Source organism: Pteropus medius, unplaced genomic scaffold (genome assembly GCF_902729225.1).
Source record: "Pteropus medius unplaced genomic scaffold, Ma_sr-lr_union100, whole genome shotgun sequence".
Taxonomy (NCBI): domain Eukaryota; kingdom Metazoa; phylum Chordata; class Mammalia; order Chiroptera; family Pteropodidae; genus Pteropus; species Pteropus medius.
Genome location: NW_024349798.1, coordinates 18,163,366 through 18,184,565, shown reverse-complemented (window position 1 = coordinate 18,184,565; position 21,200 = coordinate 18,163,366). Strand labels below are relative to the sequence as shown.

Genomic DNA, 21,200 nt, shown 5'->3' with positions numbered 1-21,200 from the left:
ATTATTTAATGGACATGGATTTTCAGTTTTACAAGATGAAAAAATTCTGGAGATTGGCTGCCCAACAATGCGAAGTGGGCTGGAAGTTATGGCTGCCTGGGGCTGCTTGCTCGGTGCCAAGGCCAGGACTCAGCACCAGGCATGTCTTTGGCTGAAGCCTGGCTCCTGGCCACTGGGACATCTTGGCTTCCGTATCTGGGTTTTGAGATCCTATTATAATAGCATTTGCACTCAGAATAAGTAGACGCCTAGTCGGAGTCCTTCATCTTGCTCTCGGGTTCCTGCCCATCTGAGTTATCTGTACCACGTACTTCCCCCAGTGCCTCTTGTTCTACTGTATGCAGATTTCTCCCAGAAAATGCTTCTCTGGGATGTGTCATTCAGTGACTGCTTAGATCTGTTGTCTTAGCTGTGAGCTCAAGTTGGAGCTTTTAAAATGAAGTAGTGCCCGGGTTCCACCTCAAATAGGTTAAAAAGGAATCACGGGGTTGGAGTACTGAGATCAGGTTACTGCACTGCTATTTAGACATGAACCAGATTGATTATTCTCACTCTTGAAGACATAGAAGGTGAGTAAGATGGATTCCAGGTGTTTGTGGCCAGGGAGGGATGATCCTGCTGGCCCATGGCCATTGTGGGGAAACTGAGGACCCTGGGGATGGCCTCAGCAACAGAAGACCAGAGGGACACTGACTAAGCATACAAAGAGAAGAGAAACCTGCCTGCCGCACATGTTTACTGGTTGATTTCTGGGCCTGGGAGAGAGATTTTGATTTTGAGCATTGCATTCAGTGGGGACACAATGCTCAAAGGTTAGATTGACGCCACTGCTTTAAAATTAGGGCTGCGGCACACTCCCAGTGGCCTCTGGCTACAGAGCTGTCATCCGCATCTGAGCCCTATTTTGGTTTGAGAGATGTCCAGGCAGGTGCGTTTGACCTTTGCCAGGTGTTAAGTCTCAATTATATCCCCTTAGTCAGGAGTCCTGGTTTTTAACATTCTGTGTTTTTTTTTTTTTCCTTTTATTTTCAGATAACTCATATGTTTCTGTGGTATGCCGGGCAGAAAGCCTTGAAGAGGAGTGGATGGGTTTGTTGGGGTACCTTTCCAGAATCTCTATTTGTAAAAAGAAGAAAGGTAAGCACAGGGGTGGTGCTCACAATTGGGTTTGGGAGGCACTGTGAGTCTGGGGACTCACATGCTCTTGCTCCTTTGTGTGAAGGCCTACCTCGGGAAATCAGCTGCAGCCAAACACATGGGAACATGTGTGCCTGGCTCCTGGCAGCTCCTTGGAGATCATGGAGTGTTTTGGATTTTAAAAGTCATGGGCTGCAGACTACCTAAAGGAGTAAGGCTGAATAAGAGAGATTTCCGGCCATGGGCAGTGCACAAGAAATTTGCAGTTCTTCCACTCACTGTGCGTGGGAAGATTTTGCCACCCGAGATTCTCTGGGTCCCTCCGTACCCTGGTGGTGGGAAGGAACCGCACCTCCCACTGCTTAGTTCCAGTTGTTATTCCCCACGGAGCGTAGGCCAGGTGGCCAGGTGGATGTGCTCAGGCTTCCCCCAATGTCTAACTTCATGTCTCCACCGCAGATTACTGTAAGAAATACAGGAAACACGTGAGAAGCAGGTTCCAGTGTATCGAAGACAGGAATGCCCGTCTGGGTGAGAGCGTGAACCTCAATAAGCGCTACACCAGGCTGCGCCTCATCAAGGAGCACCAGAGCCAGCAAGAGCGAGAGCACGAGCTTCTGGCCATTGGTGGGACTTTGGCCATGACACGAGACAGCCCTGTGAGCTCTATGAGCTTGGAGCTGCTGTTCGAGCCCGAGGACCAACATGCTGAGCCCGTGCACACAGTGGTGCTCCAGGGCTCGGCGGGCATTGGGAAGACAATCCTAGCCAGGAAGATCATGCTGGACTGGGCATCAGAGAAGCTCTACCAGGACAGGTTTGACTACTTGTTTTACATCCACTGCCGGGAGGTAAGCCTTGGGACGCAGAGGAGCCTGGGCGACCTGATAGTCAGCTGCTGCCCCGACCCCAATCCACCCATCAGCAAGATTGTGAGAAAGCCAGCCAGGATCCTGTTCCTCATGGATGGCTTCGACGAGCTGCAGGGTGCCTTCGATGAGCACACGGAGGCACTCTGCACCGACTGGAGGAAGGTGGAGAGGGGAGACGTCCTGCTGAGCAGCCTCATCAGGAAGAGGTTGCTCCCCGAGGCCTCCCTCCTCATCACCACGAGACCCGTGGCGCTGGAGAAGCTGCAGCACCTGCTGGACCGTCCGCGGCATGTGGAGGTCCTGGGTTTCTCAGAAGCGAAGAAGAAAGAGTACTTCTTTAAGTATTTTGCAGATGAGCAGCAAGCCAGAGAGGCCTTCAGGTTGACGCAGGAGAATGAGGTCCTGTTCACCATGTGCTTCATCCCCCTAGTCTGCTGGATTGTGTGTACTGGGCTGAAGCAGCAGATGGACAGTGGCAAGGGCCTTCCTCAGACGTCCAAGACCACCACTGCTGTGTATACCTTCTTCCTCTCCACTTTGCTGCAGTCGCGGGGAGGCTGCCCGAAGCGCCCCATCTCTGCCAACCTGCGGGGCCTCTGCTCACTGGCCGCAGATGGGATCTGGAACCAGAAGATCCTGTTTGAGGAGGGGGACCTGAGGAGCCATGGCCTGCAGAAGGCGGATGCATCCGCATTCCTGAGGGTGAACCTGTTCCAGAAGGAGGTGGACTGCGAGAAGTTCTACAGCTTCATCCACATGACCTTCCAGGAGTTCTTCGCTGCCATGTACTACCTGCTGGAGGAGGAGCAGCATGGGGTAGGGGACGAGTCAAGGGGGCCTTTGGAGCCTCCTGACCGGGACGTGACAGTCCTTCTCGAAAACTACGGCAAATTTGAAAAAGGCTACTTGATTTTTGTTGTCCGCTTCCTCTTTGGCCTTATAAACCAGGAGAGGACGTCCTACTTGGAGAAAAAACTGAGTTGTAAGATCTCCCAGCAAATCCGGCTGGAGCTGCTGAAGTGGATTGAGGCCAAAGCCAAGGCGAGGACCCCACAGGCCCAGCCCACGCAGCTGGAGCTGTTCTACTGCCTGTACGAAATGCAGGAGGAGGGCTTTGTGCGCAGGGCCATGGGCCACTTCCCCAGGGTCGAGGTCAGCCTCTCCACCAGGATGGACCACGTGGTCTCTTCCTTCTGCATAGGGAACTGTCACAACATGGAGTCGCTGTCCCTGAGGCTGCTCCATGACTCACCCAAGGAGGAGGAGGAGGAGGAGGGGGACGGGGGCTGCCCTACTGTGGGCCAGTCCATCCTCCCAGAGCCCCGCTCAGCCTCTTCTTGTAGGTAAGGAGATGGCCCAGGCAGGGGGCCCAACCCTCCGCCTCCTGGCCCCCTTCTCTCAACTCCCTGCCCTCTCCCCCCTGCTCAGCCATCTTTCAGTGCAGCTGCCACAGCTACACGGTAATGCCACCCCCATTGCTAGAGGAGCCTTCATTGTCAGAATGACTAGCAGAAGAAGGGCAGGTGGAGCAGTGGCAGGAGAGAAAAGCCAACGAAACAATAAGCAAATGTGCAGTGGACGCCAACTCAGCACAAGGTGCCAAGTGGGGTAGAAAGCTGAGTGAAACGTCTGTGAAGCCAGGTTGCTGTAACCCCCTTGGGGTTCCTATGTGTCAGCACCTGAGGAGTGGGCCCCCGGAGACTGTCTCAGGAACAGAGGACAGAGACCCTTAGTGCTAAGCCTGTGGGGTTGCCAGAGGAGTGGGTCTGAGCCTGCAGTGAGGGGCTGGGGGATGAAGTTGAGTGCAGGGGAAGGCAGGGCAGTGGAGTCTGTGAGAATAGGTCACCAGCGTAGTCTGAAGAAGATTGTGTGTAGGAGCCCACGGGAGGGACACACAACTTCATTGGCACAAACAAAACCAGGGACATCGAGGACAGTTGGGCAAGAAGGAGAACACTCCTGTGTTTGCAGCCAGACAGTCACCCCTCAAGTTCTGTTCCCTTACTCTCTGGGGCTGGAAGCCAGCTGCCCTGGGGACAGTGTAGCAAGAAGTACCTGCAGGGAGCCACCCCAGCTACAGTGGCTGAGGGAAGATGGAGCTCTGTGGGTGCATGGGTGTGACCTCTGTGAGAGACAGCAGACATGGGGCAGAAGAAAGGAGAGCAGGGGCCAGGCCTCCTGTAAAGCAGTCTTCAGTTCTCCTCTCTGCCTCCATCTGCAGGGACGGGAGAGCCATCAAGGACACCTCTGGCTTCAGTGGTGGCTAGGAGCCCAGTTTAGTTGTAGGGAGGGCTGGGAACTCAGGCAGAGTGCCTTGACTCATGAGGGAGCTGGTCCTGGGAATGGAGTGTGGGGTGAGGAGTGAGGGCACACAGACCAGGAGCTACAGGTTCAGGGTGAGATGGGCCAGCGGGGTGGGTCTCTGACAGGAATAACCCAGAATAGCGAGAAAGCAGATGGGAGAGGCGGACAGAGAGAGGGAGTGAGAGGAGGGGGCAGACCCACTCACTGGAGCCCAAAAAGCAAGGCGACAAACGAGGGGCTGGCTGCCCAACACCCAGGCTGTGAGAGGCTCACAGAGACTCCGAAGGACTCCTGATGACAGCTCTGTTTCCCTGAGGGCAGCACTAGCATTCTATGTTCTAGAGCCTTCCCAGGGCCAGTGGCATGAGCATCCACCCTGTGTCTGTTAGGAGAGCAGAATCAGCCCCAGTCCCGTGGAGTCAGAAACTGCATTTTAACAAGCGCTGAACATGGGACTCACAGAGCTGCTAGAGACACAGGCGTGCCTGGCTCTGCTCTGGCCTGGTGCTGCTCCCACTGTGGCCTGGCCTTGAGGTTCCGGGAGCACCTCTGCTGCCCATGAGTAACCAAGGTGAGAGCTAATCTCTGGACCCCTTAGCAGAGTGTCCAGAGCCACGGGAGACAGAGGAAGACACCTGCGGGGGTGGCCAGAGGGTGTTCGTGGCCAGCCAAGGTCACAGGCTCACACTCCCTACCCTGGTGTGCAGGATGCCTTTTCCATTCCTCAGTGGTCGGTCTGCACTCTGTGACTCATTTCTTCATCCCTGGGGGCCTTTGTCTCAACTGGTACCAGCCACCCCTGGCCTTTGGCCCCTTGTTGTTCTAACAGACTGACGCTTCTCCCCTTCTTCTTCCCTTCCTATTTCCAGATTGATGAACTGCTGCTACCTTCCTCCCAGCTTCTGTCAGGGCCTCCTGTCTGTCCTGAGCACCAATCAGAGCCTCACTGAGCTAAACCTCAGTGACAACACTCTGGGGGATGCAGGGATGAAGGTGTTATGTGAGATGCTCCAACATCCTGGCTGTAGGATTCAGAGACTGCGGTAAGACACTCAGTGTGTGCGCATGTGTGCACACGTGTGTGTGTGTGTGAGAGAGAGTGAGAGTGCTGGAGGAGGACCTTGTGGGTAGCCCCAACAACATATCATACCTTCGAGGCCCAAACAACAGAAATTTATTGTCTCACATCCAGGAGGCTGGAAGTCCAAGGTGGAGGTGTCCGCAGGGCTGGCTTCTCCTGTGGCCTCGCTCCTTAAGTGTGGATGGTCATGTTCTCTGTACCCTCATATGGTCTTTCTGTGTGTGTTGGATGTCTTCCCCTTACGAGGACATCAGTCACATTGGACCAGACCACCCTCATGGCCTCATTTTACCCTAATCCCCTCTCCATCTCCAAATACAGCCACAGCCTTGGTCCTGGCTGTTAAGCCTTCAACACGTGAATATTTATGTGAGAATCACAGTCCTGCACCTAAGGAGTGAGAAGGCAGACTGCATCAGAGGCCGGCTGTTCGGGAAGCATTGGATGGGGAAGAACAAAGGAGAACTGAAATTAAGTCACTTTTCGGCTGTGTGACAAAAACAGCGTGGCCTTCAGGGTCTCCCATTTCCCCACCGGCCATGCTTGCAGATAAGCCTCTGAGAGTGTCGCCATACATGATGAGGGCTACCTGGGCTGGGACCCATCAGAAACCTTGGTACAGATTGAATTGTCACAGGGTAGCTTTATTACGAAAAGGCTTGCTTTGAGCCACACGATGGCTGGCTGCCATCTACGTAGGGCGCTCAGTGACGGGCTCAGCAATTGTGGCCTCACTGTGAGCTGGCGAGCCTGACAGCCAGCTTCCCTGTTTGTCCTCGGCTGTTTGGGAGTCCTGATAAGAAGATGCTCTCACAGAACCTTCACCGTGGCATTCCCTCTGTAACATGTATGCACAGTGGCCTGGCTCGTGCTGAAAGCAAGCACGGGGCAGAGGGCAGCTGCAAGCTCGTGTCCTGATGCTTCCTGCTTCTGTGCTTGGCACGCAGGTTGAGGCGCTGTTGCCTTTCCCATCGGTGCTGCTTCGACGTCTCCTCCGTCCTCAGCAGCAACCAGACACTGGTGGAACTGGACCTGAGCCACAATGGCCTGGCTGACTGCGGGGTCAGACTTCTGTGTGTGGGGCTGAGGCACATCTTCTGCAACCTGAGGAAGCTCTGGTGAGTCTGACCTGAGCCCCGTCTTGAGTATGAGCTGTGGCTCCAGTGAGTCCCCATAGACTGGGTGTTACTGGGACAGTGGCTGGGGCTGCTCCACATCCCACTGTCACCTCCAGGTGTTTGTTAGTAATTCTCGCAATCAGTCTTCGCTGTGGGGAAAGCCACATCCCAAGCCCTGGAGGGGACTCAGCGAAAGAAATCAGATTGCCTTAAGGTAGTCACAGCCTACCTTAAAATAAAACCAGTGTGACAAACTCTAGAAGGGCCTGGGGTCTTTGTGACAAGCCTTTGGTCTCCACGCAAATGGGAAAAGTGGTGCTAACTTAATGCAGACACGAAAGTCTACACAGCCCTTCACTGAATGCTTCTGGGGGACTTGAATTTTGAAGAAGAGAAGAAAGCACTTGAAAACAATAAGGCCAATTTACACCCATTAGGATGGTTATTATAAAACAAAACAGAAAACAACAAGTGTTAGAATGTGGAGAAATTGGAACTATCATGCACCGCTGGTGGAAGTGTAAAATGGTGTGGCTGCTGTGGAAAACAGTTTGTCAGTTTCTCAAAAAATTAGACATAGAATTACCATATGACCCAGCAATTCTACTTCTGGGTATGTATCCAAGGAGTTGAAATCAGGCACTCTAGCACTTAACCGTGTCCACAACAGCGTTATTCACAGAAGGCAAAAGGTAGAAACAACTCAAGGGTCCATCCGTGGAAGGATGGGCTAAAATATGTAGTATTTACACACATATGGCCCTTTGAGGCAATCTCAACACTCATTACTGCCTGGGAGGACCATGAGGACATTTTGCTGAGAGAAATAAGCCAGATACAACAGGACGCATCATGCGTGACCTGTTTACATAGACTAAGGCACTAGAGGGGTCAGTTTCACAGAGACAGGGAGTAGAGGGTGGTGCAGGGGCTGGAGGGGAGTGGGGACAGGGTAGGAATTACTGTTTAACCAGGACAGAGTTTCAATTTCAGATGATGAAAAAATTCTGGGGATGACTAGTGGTGATGGGTGTACAGTAGTGTGAATACATTGAATGGGCTGAACTGTGCACTTAAAACTGGCTACAATGTAAATTTTAGGTCCTGTACATTCACCACAGTACAAATCAATGTAGGGAGCCAGAAGATGCATTGCCATAGACTTAGAAGGTTTTTACTTGCTATTACACAAGCAGAAAAGGAAATACAGTTAATGTAGAGCTTCTATGCACTCTTTCTGTGTGGGGACTGGACTAGAGGGGTGACAGGACAAGTGCTTCCTCGACCCACAGCAGAGAGGGTGAGAGAGGTGTGGTGACACTCTGCCATCTCTGTGGAAGGTTGGTCAACTGCTGCCTCACATCGGCGTGCTGCGCTCACCTTGCATCGGTCCTGAGCACTAGCCAGTCCCTGACCAGGCTCTACTTGGGGGAAAACGCCCTGGGAGACTCGGGAGTGGGAATCCTGTGTGAACCAGCAAAGCGTCCTCAATGCAGCTTGCAGAAACTGGGGTAAGTCTCTTCATATCTCAGTGGAAAGACAGTGTGTTCTTGGGATGTATTGTATGGCATGCCTGGGCAGATGCTGCTCTAGGAAAGGTTACTCGGGTGGAGAACAAAGGGGACCGTATCCCAGGGGGTTAGGAGCTACTGCCTCCTGCTAGAAGCTGCTTATGGCCACTGGTTTGAAGTTTCTGTGCAGACAGAAACGGCAGACACTTGCATCCCAGCTCCCCATTGAGTAAAACTCTTGCTCCCAGACGTGATGTGCACGGGCCAGCGTTCTGCAGGGGCACTGGCAAGTTGGGCATCGCTGCACAGAGTCCTCTGCAGTGGCAGAGTTCACACCCTGACCCGGCGCCACCTTTGGCCTCTGTGCTTAGGTACTGGTTCTGCTCCCAAGAGCTGCCGGGGAAACCTATCCCCAGAGAAAACACCCTCAGGTCTTTTCACCTCCTGCCTGGACCTTGCCAAGTCCTCAGTCAGGGTGTGGCTTGGTGCCTCCACCTGTTTAGCCACCTGTCCTACGGCAGGGCTGGTCTGTCGACGTCCCCATTTGCAGTGCGGTGCCCAGACCTGAACTGGAAACCCCTAGCAAACTCTGGTGGCATTTTGACCTTCCGTGGCTGGTGCTACTGGAGCCTCTGACTTCCTCATATTTTGGCAGTCACATCAGCTCATGAGTTCATGTTGGAATTTTGCAGTAAAAAGTCATAAAAATTCTGGAGTGTTTTCTAACCTCAACAACTAATTCTCTGCAGACACTAGCTGGGTGTCTTACAAGTCAGTTGCATTCTGACATGAACCACCCAGAGTTAGCACAGACCCCACAGGTTAAATACTCAGTCCCACAGACTGCCTTCTCCCTGCCAACATCAGATGTCAATTGCAAATGATGGATTCCTAGGTTACTCACTCTTCTTTCTCACTGTTACAAATTGGAGTTCCCATGACCCCCTCCTCAATTTGAGAATTTCCTAGGATGCCTCACAGCAATCAGAGAAACGTTCTTATGTGCATGTTTATCGTAACAGGTATAATAAAGAATACAAACAGCCAGATGAAAAGACTTGGGAGATGAGATTCACAAGGGCCCACAGCACAAGAGCATCTGTCCCCATGTAGCAGGGTTGTGCCACCCTGCCGGCACCATCCCAGAAAGTCTCCAAATCTTTGTTCAAGAGATTTCTTTAGAGATTAATCTCCAGCCTTCCTCCTTGCTCCTTCCTGGAGATGGGTGGCTGGGGCTGTGTTCCGGCACTGGGCCTTTGTGGTGACTGGCCCCGTTCTGAGGCCATCTATAAGTCCTGTCCATAGCAAAGACTCAGTTGTGATCCAAAGGGGCTCCTTTGAATAGTAAGAGATGCCCCATCACTCAGGAAATCCTGAGGGTTTGGGGAACTCCGTGCCTCCACATACTCTACTTAAAACATTACTCTCCTTCAGCGGTATAGCTTCTGCTACTCTTGGTTTGTTCAACACACATGATCCAGGCACTCTTGGGTCATGTTTGCGGGTGCTGACAGTTACAATGAGTAAAGCAGACTGAGAATCTGTTTTCACAAACATTCTTACAGAGGATGACAGACACGAGGCACTAGACAAACCAAATAATATGCAGTATGTGTAAGTAGTATAATAGAAATGGGAGTGACAGCAAAGGGTGCACCCCTGCCCAAGGGTTCAGGGAACGCCTTGCACAGGTAACATGGGAGCAGGTACTGGATGAAGTGAGGATGGAGCCATGAGGCCGTGGGAAGCACTCCATGGGAAGCAGAGAGCCTTGAGAGGCCAGGAGTGCAGCCCCGTTGGCTGTCCGTGGCTGTCCGTGGCAACGCCCTGGCCTTACAGACGCTTGCAAGGCCTCATCTTAGCTGATATCAGTTGCCTTTAGTTGTGTTCATCATCTCCTCCTTGAAGTACTTCTCCCCTGTGTTGGGGCCCCACTAAGTCTTTCCTGTTAATTTTATAGCTTCCTCTAATCTGGGTCCTGCTCTGACGCCTCTTCCTGGGGTTTAGGGATTTCACTGCTGGCTTTCTTTTTTACTAAATGTTTCTACATCCCTTGGAACACTTCATATACTCCTCAAAAACAGTTTGTGTGCAGATGGCACAGAAATTGGTCTTAAACTCAGATATTGCGCATGAGCATTTTTCTTTTTTAATTGACTTTTATTTTTTAGAGCAGTTTTAGATTCACAGCCCAAACAAGAGGATGGTACAGAACTCTCGCTATACCCCTTGTCCTTCCACATGCACAGCCTCCCTTACTGTCAGTACCCCACCAGGTGGCACGTTAGTTATACCTGATGAACCTACATCGACACATCATCACTACCCAAAGTCCGGAGTTTACATAATGATCCACTCTTGTGTGGTGCATTCTGAGATTCGGACAAATGGATAATGGTGCGGATCTAATACTGCAGCACCGTACAGAGTAATTTCACTGCCAGCCCTCCCCAATTTGGTGTTTGGCCTGTTCATACCTCCCACCTCCAATTCCCTGGTAACCACTGATCATTTTAAAGTTTTATAAAAAGTAAGATTTTTCCTTTTCCAGAATGTCGTATTGTTGAAATTGTACAACATGTGGCCTTTTCAGATCAGTTTTTTTTTTTTTAACTTGGTCATATGTATTTGAGTTTCCTCCGCATCTTTTCATGACTTAATAGCTCATTTCTTTCAAGCATTACTGTTCCAATGTCTGGATGTACCGGTTTATTCACGTGCTGAAAGACACCTTGGTTGTGTCCAAGTTTTGATAATTATGCATAAAAGTACATGTGCAGATTTTTGTGTAGATGTAAATTTTTAGCTCCTTTGGGTAAATACCAAGGAGCACCACTGGTGGATCGTGTAGTAAGAGCATGTTGACTTTTATAAGAAACCGCCACGTCTTCCAAAGTGACTGCATCATTGTGCATCCCCACCAGCGGGGTGAGAGGTCCTGTCACCATGTGTGCTTCCTTGCCAGTGTTTGCTGGGTCACTGCTCCAACACTGGCCACTCCATCAATGTGCAGTGGTGGCTCACTGCCTGAGGACATTTGAAGTACAGCATCTTTTCACATGCTCATTTGCCATGTGTGCATCTTCTTTGGTGTCTGACTCATTTTTCAATCAGGCTGTTTGTTTTCTTGTTAGATTTTAAGAGTTAAAAATTTTTTTTTTGGATAAGTCCTTTATCAGATATATCTTTGCAAATATTTTCTTCCAGCGTGTCTTGTCTTTTCATTCTCATTTTAATGAACTCCAGCTATCAGTTACCTAGCTCCTAGATCATGCCTTAGTATTATATTTGAAAATTCATCACCAAACCCAAGGTTCACTGGGTTTTCTCTTTGGTTACCTTTTATAGTTTTACATCTTACATTTAGGTCTTTAAATAATGTTCTTATACTTTCTTTTTTTTTTTTGCAATTAGAGTTGACATTCAATACTATTTAATATTAATTTTAGCTGTACAGGATAGTGGTTAAACATTTATATAATTTATGCAGTAATCCTCCCAATAAATCTAGTCCCCACCTGGCACCATACACAGTTATTACAATATTTTTGACCATATTCCCTATGCTGTGCTTCACATCCCCATGATTATTTGGTAACTGCCAATTTGTACTTCTTAATCCCTTTATCCTTTTCACCCAGCCCTCCAACACTCATCCCATCTGGCAACCATCAAAACGTTCTCTGTATCATGAGTCTGTTTCTGTTTCGTTTGTTCATGTATTTTATTTTGTTCTTTAGATTCCAGGCATAAGTGAGATCATATGGTATTTGTCTTTCTCTGTCTGACTTATTTCATTTAGCATAATACTCTCTGGCTCCATTCATGTTGTCACAAATGGTAAAATTTTATTCCTCATTTATGGTTGAGTAATATTCCTTTGTATATATGTACCACCTCTTCTTTATCTATTCATCCATTGATGGACACCAAGGTTGCCTTCGTATCTTGGCTACTGTAAATAATGCTGCAGTGAACATAGGGGTGCATAGATCTTTTTGAATTAGTATTTTGGGTTCCTTCAGGTAAATACCCAGAAGTGGAATTCCTGGGTCTTTCTTTGTCTCTTGTTATAGCTTTCATTTTAAAGTCTATATTTCTCTTATAAGTCTTGCTGCTACTCTATCTCTCAGCCCCTCCATTTTCATGAAATACTTTTTTTTATCCCTTTACTTTCAGTCTGTGTGTATCTTTCCATCTGAAGTGAGTCTCATAGGCAGCATTTGTAAGGGTCTTGTTTTCTTCTCCATTTAGCCACCTTATGTTGTTTGATTGGAGAATGGAATCCATTTACATTTAAAGTAATTGCTGATAGATATGTGCTTATTGTAACTTTATTGTTCATACTCTTCTTCTTCTTCTTTCTTTTTCTTCTCAAAGAAGTCCTTTTAACATTTTTTAAAATAGTGGTTTGTTGACTGAGCTTTTTCGTGTCTGGGAAGTTCTTTACCTGTCCTTCAATTCTAAATGATAGCTTTGCTGGATAGAGTAATCTTAGTTGTAGGTCCTTATTTTTCATCACTTTGAATATTTCCTGCCAGCCCCTTCTGATTGCAATGTTTCTGTTGAGAAATCAGCTGACAGTCTTATGGGAACACCCTTGTAGATAATTAACTGCTTTTCTTTTGCTGCTTTTAAGATGCTCCCTTTGTCTTTAAACTTTGGCATTTTAATGATGATGTGTCTTGGTGTAGGACTCTTTGGATTCATCTCATTTGGGACTCTCTGCTCTTCCTAGGCATGTATGTCTATTTCTTTCACTAGGTTAGGGAACTTTTCAGTCATTATTTCTTGAAATAGGTTTTCGATTCCTTCCTCTCACTCTTCTCCTTCTGGTACCCCTATGATGCAAATGTTGGTACACTTGATGCTGCCCCAGAGGCCCCTTAGACTATCCTCATATTTTTGGATTCCTTTTTCTTGTTGCTGTTCTGATTGGGTGTTTTCTGTTACATTATCTTCTAAATCGCTGATTAAATCCTCTGCTTCATATTGTATTCTTCATTTATGACTGGTTCTTTTTATGTTTCCTATCTCCATTTTTATGTTTCCTATATCTTTGTTGATGTTCTCACTAAGATAGTTCAGCATTTTTATAACCAGTGTTTTGAACTCTGCATCTAGTAGATTTCTTGTCTCCATTTTGTTTAATTCTTTTTCTGGAGCTTTGATATGTTCTTAATATGAGATATGTTCTTTGTCTTCCCATTATGGCTGCCTCCCTGTGTTTGTTTCTATGTATTAGGTAAGTCTGCTATTCTCCCGGGCTTATGTAGTAGGTGTCCTGTGGGGCCCAGTGGCACAGTCTTTCTTGAGTTGTGTGCTCCTAGTGTGTCTTTTGTGTAGGTTGTGTGTGCCCTCTTGTAGTTGAGACTAGGTTGCTGTTTGCACATCAGTGGGAAGGACTGACCCTCGGGCTGATTAGTTGTGATGACTGGCCATGACTAGTGGAGGAGCTGTTTTACAGGGCTGGTCTCGTGGAGCAGGATTTGTTTCAGCAGGTCTCTGGTGCCTAGTGAGTCTGTCCTTTGGGTGTGTCATTTGTGGTGGTGGTTGGGTGATGCTCTAGTTTGATCTGAAGCTGGCCACCAGGTGTATAGGTTTTGGAGCCTCTTGGGAGGAATTCTGGTGTAGGCCAAGATCAGCTGCTGCCTGTGCCCTGCCTGGAGTCACTTGGTATGAGTTACAAAGTGATCTTCAAATAGTTACCACTTGTGTTGGGCTTGAAGGTGCCTGAAAAAGGCTAAGCTATGAACCAAGGCTGGCTGCAACTAGTGTAGGGCTTGCAGCTGCTCAGCAAGAGGTACGGGGCACACTGAGGTCAGATGCTACTTATTTGGTTTTTGTGAACTTTTGAGAGATTTTAAGAAAGTCGGCAGCATAAGTCAAGACAGGCCATTTGTATGGAAAATCCACTGGAAGTAGCTTGGGTGGCCCACCCTTTGGGAGGGGCAAGTTCTCACAGAATCACCGGGGAGGGGCTAACAGTGTTAACCAGGTTGATGGAGACCCAGATATGGTGCCAGCCAATGTGTGCAGGCTGGATAGGGGAAGGGCTCAACAAAAGAGCAATGGCCTCTACTAGCATTTGTGTCTGGGAAAAAGCTGCTCTTTCAGCCCTCACCCAGAAGCCAGGCAATACAGTTCCTCCCTGTATATTCCTGGCACCTTCTTAGCTGCTGCTCCAGAGCTGAAGCTCAGAGCGAGTGAGTCCCTCAGTGAGTAAGTCTGCATACTGGCCCTTTAAGAGGAATACCTGGGACTTTAGCTGTCCTTCCTCTCACTCAACCAAAATACCCACTGATTTTCATAGCTAGAAGTTGTGGAGACTCCTCTTTCTGGCATTGAAGTCCTGAGATGGGGAGCCTGGTACTGGGGCTGGGACCCCTCATTCCTCAGGGAAGACCTCAGCAGCTGAGAGATCACTCCTGATTCTCAAGCGCCACACGTGGGTGTGGGACTAGATCATTTTGAGCCTCTGCCCCTCCTACCAATCTTGACATGGCTTCTATGTGTCCTTAGTTGTAGGACTTCTGGTTAGCTAGACTTCAGGTGGTTCTCAATGATGTTTGTTCTGTAGTTGTAATTCTGATGTGGTCATGGAAGGGTAGCGATGAGCACAGCATTTATTTATCTGCTTTGCCATCTCAATTGGAACTTGTGTATGATCTTTTTAATATATTGCTGAATTTAGTTTGCTAATAGTTGAAGATTTTTGAATATATGTTCATTAAGGATATTAGCCTATAATTTTCTGTTTTTCTAATGTCTTTGTCTGGTTTTGGAAGCGGGCAATGATGGCCTTGTAAAAGGAGCTTAGGAGCTTTCTTTCCTCTTGAGTTTTTTGCAATAGTTTGAGAAGAATAGCATTTAAGTCTGTTTTGAGTTATTTTTTTCCAAGTTATTTTTCTGTGAACAGTATAAGATCAGTGTCTAGATTCTTCTTCTACTTCTTTTTTTTTGTTTGTTTGCATGTGGATGTTGTTACATCACCATTTGTTGAAAAGACTGTCATTTGTCCATTATATTGCCCTTGCTCCTTTGTTGAAGATTAGTTGACTATATGTGGATCTATTGCTAGGCTCTCTGTTCTGTTCCATTAATCAATTTATCTATTCTTTTACCCATCCCACAATGTCATCATTACTGTTGCTTTATAACAAGTCTTAGATTTGGATAGTGTCAGTCCTCCAAATTCATTCTCCTTCAATAATGTGTTGGTAATTCTGTTTCTTTTGCCCTTCATTCTTTTGAATGAATTTGTCAAAACACATGCATGCACACACAAACTTTCTGGGATTTTGATTGTGATTGCATTAAACTTATAGATCAAGTTCAGCAGTACTGACATCTTGACAATATGGTCTTCCTATCCATGAACATGGAATATCTGTGCATTTATTTACTTCTTCTTTGAATTCTTTGCATTTATTTACTTCTTCTTTGAATTCCTTATGTAGATCTTGTACATATTTTGTTAGATTATACCTAAGTATTTTATGTTTTGGGGGTGCTGATAAAAATGGCATTGTGTTTTATTTCAGATCCCACTTGTTATATATAAAAAGTGATTAATTTTTGCATATAAATCTTGTATCCTACAACCTTGCTATAACAGCCTTTTTATTCTATGAATATTTTTTGTCAATTTTTTCAGATTTTCTACATAAAAGTTTATGCCATCTGCAAAAAAAAGACAATTTTATTTCTTCCTTACCAATCTTTATGCCTTGTATTAGTGTTCCTGTTTTTGTCATATTGTATTAGTTAAGACTTCCAGTCTGATGAAGAAAAGGAGTGGTGAGGGCAGACTTCCTTGACTTGTTCCTGATCTTAGTGAGAAGCTTTGGGTTTCTTACCACTAAGTATTCTCTTAGCAGTAGGTTTTTTGTTGATAAACAGTATCAACTTGAAGAAATTCCCCTCTATTCCTAGTTTGCTGAGTGCTTCCATCATAAATGGGTATTGGTTTATCAAAGCTTTTTCTACTTTTATTGATATGATCATGTGATTTTTTTTCTATAGTTCATTGATGTGATAGATTCTAGTTATTTGTTTATTTTTAAATTAAATTTATTAGGGTAATATTGGTTAATAAAATCATAGAAGTTTCAAGGGTACGATTTAATATGTCATCTGTATATTATCTCCCAAAGTCAAATCTTCTTCTGTCACCATATATTTGACCCCCTTTACCCCTAACTCCTCTCACCCCCACTTCCCTCTGGTATCCTCTAAACTGTTGTCTGTATCCATGAGTCTCTGTTAGTTTGTCTTGTTTGTTGCCTTCAGTTTTATATCTAACATATGAGTGAAATCATATGGTTCTCAACTTGTTCTGACTTACTTTGCTTAACATGGTAATCTCAAGATCCATCTGTATTGTCACAAATGGCAGTATTTTGTTTTTTTTTTTTTTAATGCCCAGCACCATTTATTGATGGATGAGGCTTTCCTTTCTCCATTGCAGGTTTTTGGCTCTTTTGTCAAAAATTATTTTCCCATGTATATGGGGGTTTTGTTTCATTGGTCTCTGTATCTGTTGTTCAGCCACTACAATGATGTTTTGATTATTATCACTTTGTAGTATAACTTGAAGTCAGGCAGAGTGTTACCTCCGGCCTTGTTCTTTTTTCTCAAGATAGCTTTGGCTATTCAGGGTCTTTTGTGATTCCATACAAATCTGATGACTTTTCGTTCTATTTCTTTAAAAAATGCCATTGGGATTTTGATGGAGATTGTGTTAACATTGCTTTGTGTAATATGACCATGTTAAATATATTGATTCTTCCAATCCATAAATATGAAATATCTTTCCATTTCTTGTGTCTTCTTCAATTTCTTTTAATAATATCTTATAGTTTTCAGTGTCTAGGTCCTTTACATGCTTTGTTAGGTTTATTCTTAGGTATTTCATTCTTTTTATTGCAATTGCAAAATAAAATTTTAAATTTCTTTTCCTGAGATTTATTTATTTGTTAATGTGGCATATCATATTAATTGATTTGTAGATATTCAGCCAACCTTGCCTTCCAGGAATAAATTCCACTTGATCGAGGTGTATGAGCTTTCTAACATATTGCTAAATTCAGTTTGCTAATATTTTGTTGAGGATTTTTGCATCTATGTTTGGCAGGGATATTGGCTTATAATTTTTATCTTTTGTAATATCTTTGTCTGGTTTGGAATCAGGGCAATTTTGGCCTCATAAAATGAGTTTGGGAGTCTTCCCTCTTGAATTTTTTGGAATAGTTTGAGAAAAAAGAGGTGTTAAGTCTTCTTTGAATATTTGGTAAAATTCACCTGTAAAGCCATCTTGTTTAGGACTTTGTTAGGAGTTTTTTGATATTTGATTCGATTTTGTTAGTAGTAATAGGTCACTTCAGATTTTCTGTTCCTTCTTGACTGAGGCTTGGAAGATTGTATGTTACTAATAATGTATCCATTTTTTTTCATATTGTCCAATTTGTTGGAATGTAATTTGCTTATGGTATTTTTTTATAATCCTTTGTGTTTCTGTGGAGTCAGTTGTCACTTCTCTTTCATTTCTGATTTTATTTATTTGGATCCTCTCTTTTTTTTCTTAGTGAGTCTGGTTAAAGGTTTATCAATTTTATCTTTTCAAAGAACAAGCTCTTGGTTTTATTGAACTTTTATATTGTTTTTGAGACTCTGTTTTATTTATTTCCATTCTGATTTTATTATTTCCTTCTTTCAAGTCACTTTAGGCTTTGTTTGCTGTTCTTTTACAGTTTCTTTAGGTGTAAGGTTATATTGTTTATTTGAGATTTTTCTTGTTTCTTGATGTAGGCCTGTATTGCTATTAATTTTCCTCTTAGGACTGCTCTTCCTGTGTCCCATAGATTTGAGTCATTGTGTTTTCAATTCCATTTGTCTCAAGATATCTGTCGATTTCTTCCTTGATCTCATTGTTAACCTATTCATTGTTTAGTAATATGTTGTTTTGTTTCTATATGTTTGTGTCCTTTTCAGGTTTTTTTTTTTTGGTAATTGATTTTTAGTTTTATACCATTGTGGTCAGAGAAGATGCTTGATATGATTACGATCTTAAATTTATTGAGATTTGTTTTGTGGCCCAACATGTGGTTTGTCCTGGAAAATGTTCTGTGTGCTCTTGAGAAGAATGTATATTCTACTGCTTTGGGGTGAAATGCTCTAAAAATATCAATTAAATCCATTTAGTCTAGTATGTCATTTAAGGCCACTATTTCCTTTGTTGATTTTCTGTCTGGAAGCTCTGTCTATTGTTGTTAATGGAGTGTTAAAGTACCTTACTATGAGTGTATTATTGTCGATTTCTCCCTTTATGTTGGCCAATATTTGCTTTATCTGTGTAGGTACCCATATGTTGAGTATATAAACATTTTCTAGTGTTATATTCTCTTGTTGAATTGATTCCTTTATCATTATGTAATGTCCTTCTGTGTCTCATAGTATTGCCTTTGTTTTGAAGCCCACTTTGCCTAAAATATTTTTTTTCATACCTTTACTTTCAGTATGTGTGTCTTTTGATCTGAAGTGGTTCCCTCGTAGGCAGTATATGGTTCTTTTTTTTTTTAATCCGTTTAGCTATGCTATGTCTTTTATTATTATTATTTATGCCTATATAAATAATATGTCATCCTAGGTAGTCTCCCATCCAAATACTGACCAGGCCCAACCCTGCTTAGCTTCCAAGATCAGACATTGGGCTTGTTCAGGGTGGCATGGCCACAGACCATGGACCATGGCTCCACTGGGGCATGAACCCAGGACCTTCTGTGTGTAAAGCAGATGTGTTAACTGCTACACTATGCAACCACATCTGCTATGCTATGTCTTTTGATTGGAGCATTTAATACATTTCCATTTAAAGTGGTTATTGATAGGTACATAGTTATTGACATTTTATTATTTATATTATGTTTTTCTTTCTTTCTTCTTCTTACAGAAGTCCCTTTAACATTTCTTGTTATACTGGTTTGGTGGCGTTGAACTTGTTTTACTTTTTCCTCTTTGAGAAAATGTTTATCTCCTCTTCAATTTTAGTCGATAGCCTTGTTGGGTAGAGTAATCTTGGTTTTAGGTCCTCCCTTTTCATCACTTTGAATATTTCATGACATTCTCTTCTGGCCTGCATATGGGAGCTTCCTTGTAGGTAACTAACTTCTTTCCTCTTGCTGCTTTAAGATTCTGTCTTTATATTTAACCTTTGGCATTTTAATGATGTGTCTTGGTGTGGGCCTCTTTGGGTTCCTCTTGTTTGGGACTCTTTGCGCTTCCTGGGTTTGTATGTCTATTTTCCTCGCCAGGTTAGGGATGTTATCTATCATTATTTCTTGAAATAGGTTTTCAATTCCTTACTCTCTCTCTCTTCTCCTACTGGTACCCTTATAATGTGAATGTTGGTATGCTTGACACTGTCCCAGAGGCTCCTTAAACTATCCTTATTTTTTTTTTAGTTCTGTGTGTGTGTGTGTGTGTGTGTGTGTGTGTTGCTGTCTGATTGGGTATTTTCTGCTACTTTATCTTCCAAATCGCGAATTCAGTCCTCTGCTTCATCTAATTTATTGCCGATTCCTTCTAGTGCATTCTTTATTTCAGATATTGCATACTTCATTTCTGACTATTTATTATGGTTTCTTTATATTTCTTTATGCTTCCTATCCTTCTGTTGAAGTTCTCACTGAGATATCTATTCTTTCCTTAAGTTCATTATGTAGTGTTTTGAGCTCAGGATCTGGTAGGTTGCTTGCCTTCATTTTTTAAAATTCTTTTTCTGGACTTTTCTTCTGTGCTTTCTTTTGAGACTCGTTACTTTGTCTCCTGATTTTTCTGCCTCTCTGTGTTCATTTCTACGTATTAGGTAGATTTGCTACATCTCCCAGTCTTGCCAGGTGGCCTTGTGCTGCTCAGTGGTGCTGTCTCCTGTGCTGCTCAGTGGTGCAGTGCCCTGTGCTGCTCAGTGGTTCAGTCTCCCTAATGACCTGCACCTGGTGCTCCAATTGTGTCTCTGGTGTGGGTTGTGTGTGCACTCCTGTTGTAGTTTAGCCTGGCTTGCTGTTAGCATGCCAATAGGTGGGATTCACTCTCAGGCTGACTGGTTGTGGGGACAGCCTATGAGCTGTGGTGTGGGGCTGACCCCGGTAAATGACATTTGCCCCAGCAGGCTCATGTGCCTGTTGAGACCACCCTTTGGGTGTGCGGCTTGTGGGGCTAATCAGGTAGTGTTATGTTGTGGCCTGAAGCCAGCCTCTGTGTGTGTGTCAGTTCTGGGGCCACTTGGGAGGGGCTCCCACTCAGGCCAAGGTCACCCCTTACCTGTGAGATACCCAGGGCTACCTGTTAGGAGCTACAAAGCCATCCATTGTCACTACCTGTGTTGGACTTACAGGCCATGCTGCCAACTGAGGCTGGCTGGCACTGGTATCAGGCCTGGGGCAGCTTAGCAAAAGGCTCAGGGCATTTTAAGGGCTGAGGATCCCTGCTAGCTGCCTGTAAGGCTCAACAGGTGAAAGAGCCTCAGGTGATATGTGAGTTGGGTGAAGAGGAATCCAGGGAGTGACCAATGTTGTGCAAGCTGTGTCTCTCAGGTTAGTGCAGATTCAGATTTGGTGCCACTGCTGTGCCTTTGGCCACTCTCAAAAGTCTCAGCTCACACCGAGGCCAGGTCCTGACCAATTTGGTCCCACAGAACTCTGAGATTTGTTCAAGAAATACTGCAGTTCATATGGGGGCTTGTTGTCTGCCACTGAAAGTGATTTTGGGTGCATGAGAGCTGAGGCCTATTGGTGCTGATAAAGGAGCCCCCTGCCGATAGTGTGGGGTGGGGCAGGGTCCCAGGAAGTTACCGGGGTGGAGTGAGCATATCTCACCAGGCAAATACAGATTCATATTTGGCTAGCTGGGGAAAGGACTCAACACGAGGACATTGGTAGCTGTTACTTCAGCTCTCATCCTGAAGCCAGACCCTCCTTGTATGTTTCTGGCACCTCCTGAGCTTCTATCCCTCTGCTGGAGCCCAGAGTGAGTCCTGCGAGTGAGTGTGTCTATGCGCGGGCCCTTTAAGGGATGTCTAGGTTTTCAATTGCTCTCTGTCTCAGCCAGATTGTTGGAATCCGCACTGATTTTTACAGCTGGATTTTGTTGGGGTTCCTCTTCCTGGCACTGGAATCCT

General features: G+C 45.3%; 1 protein-coding gene across 3 annotated transcripts in view; it reads left to right on the top strand.

Moving 5' to 3' along the window:
- Positions 1 to 21,200, top strand: part of NLRP3 (NLR family pyrin domain containing 3) — a 38,832-nt gene that overhangs the window by 4,354 nt on the left and 13,278 nt on the right. For all 3 annotated transcript variants that reach the window (XM_039885555.1, XM_039885554.1, XM_039885553.1), the window contains 5 exons: positions 1,033 to 1,137; positions 1,597 to 3,352; positions 5,183 to 5,356; positions 6,342 to 6,512; positions 7,853 to 8,023. In XM_039885555.1, coding sequence (XP_039741489.1) covers positions 1,033 to 1,137; positions 1,597 to 3,352; positions 5,183 to 5,356; positions 6,342 to 6,512; positions 7,853 to 8,023 — 2,377 coding nt within the window. The remainder of the gene's footprint in view (positions 1 to 1,032; positions 1,138 to 1,596; positions 3,353 to 5,182; positions 5,357 to 6,341; positions 6,513 to 7,852; positions 8,024 to 21,200) is intronic.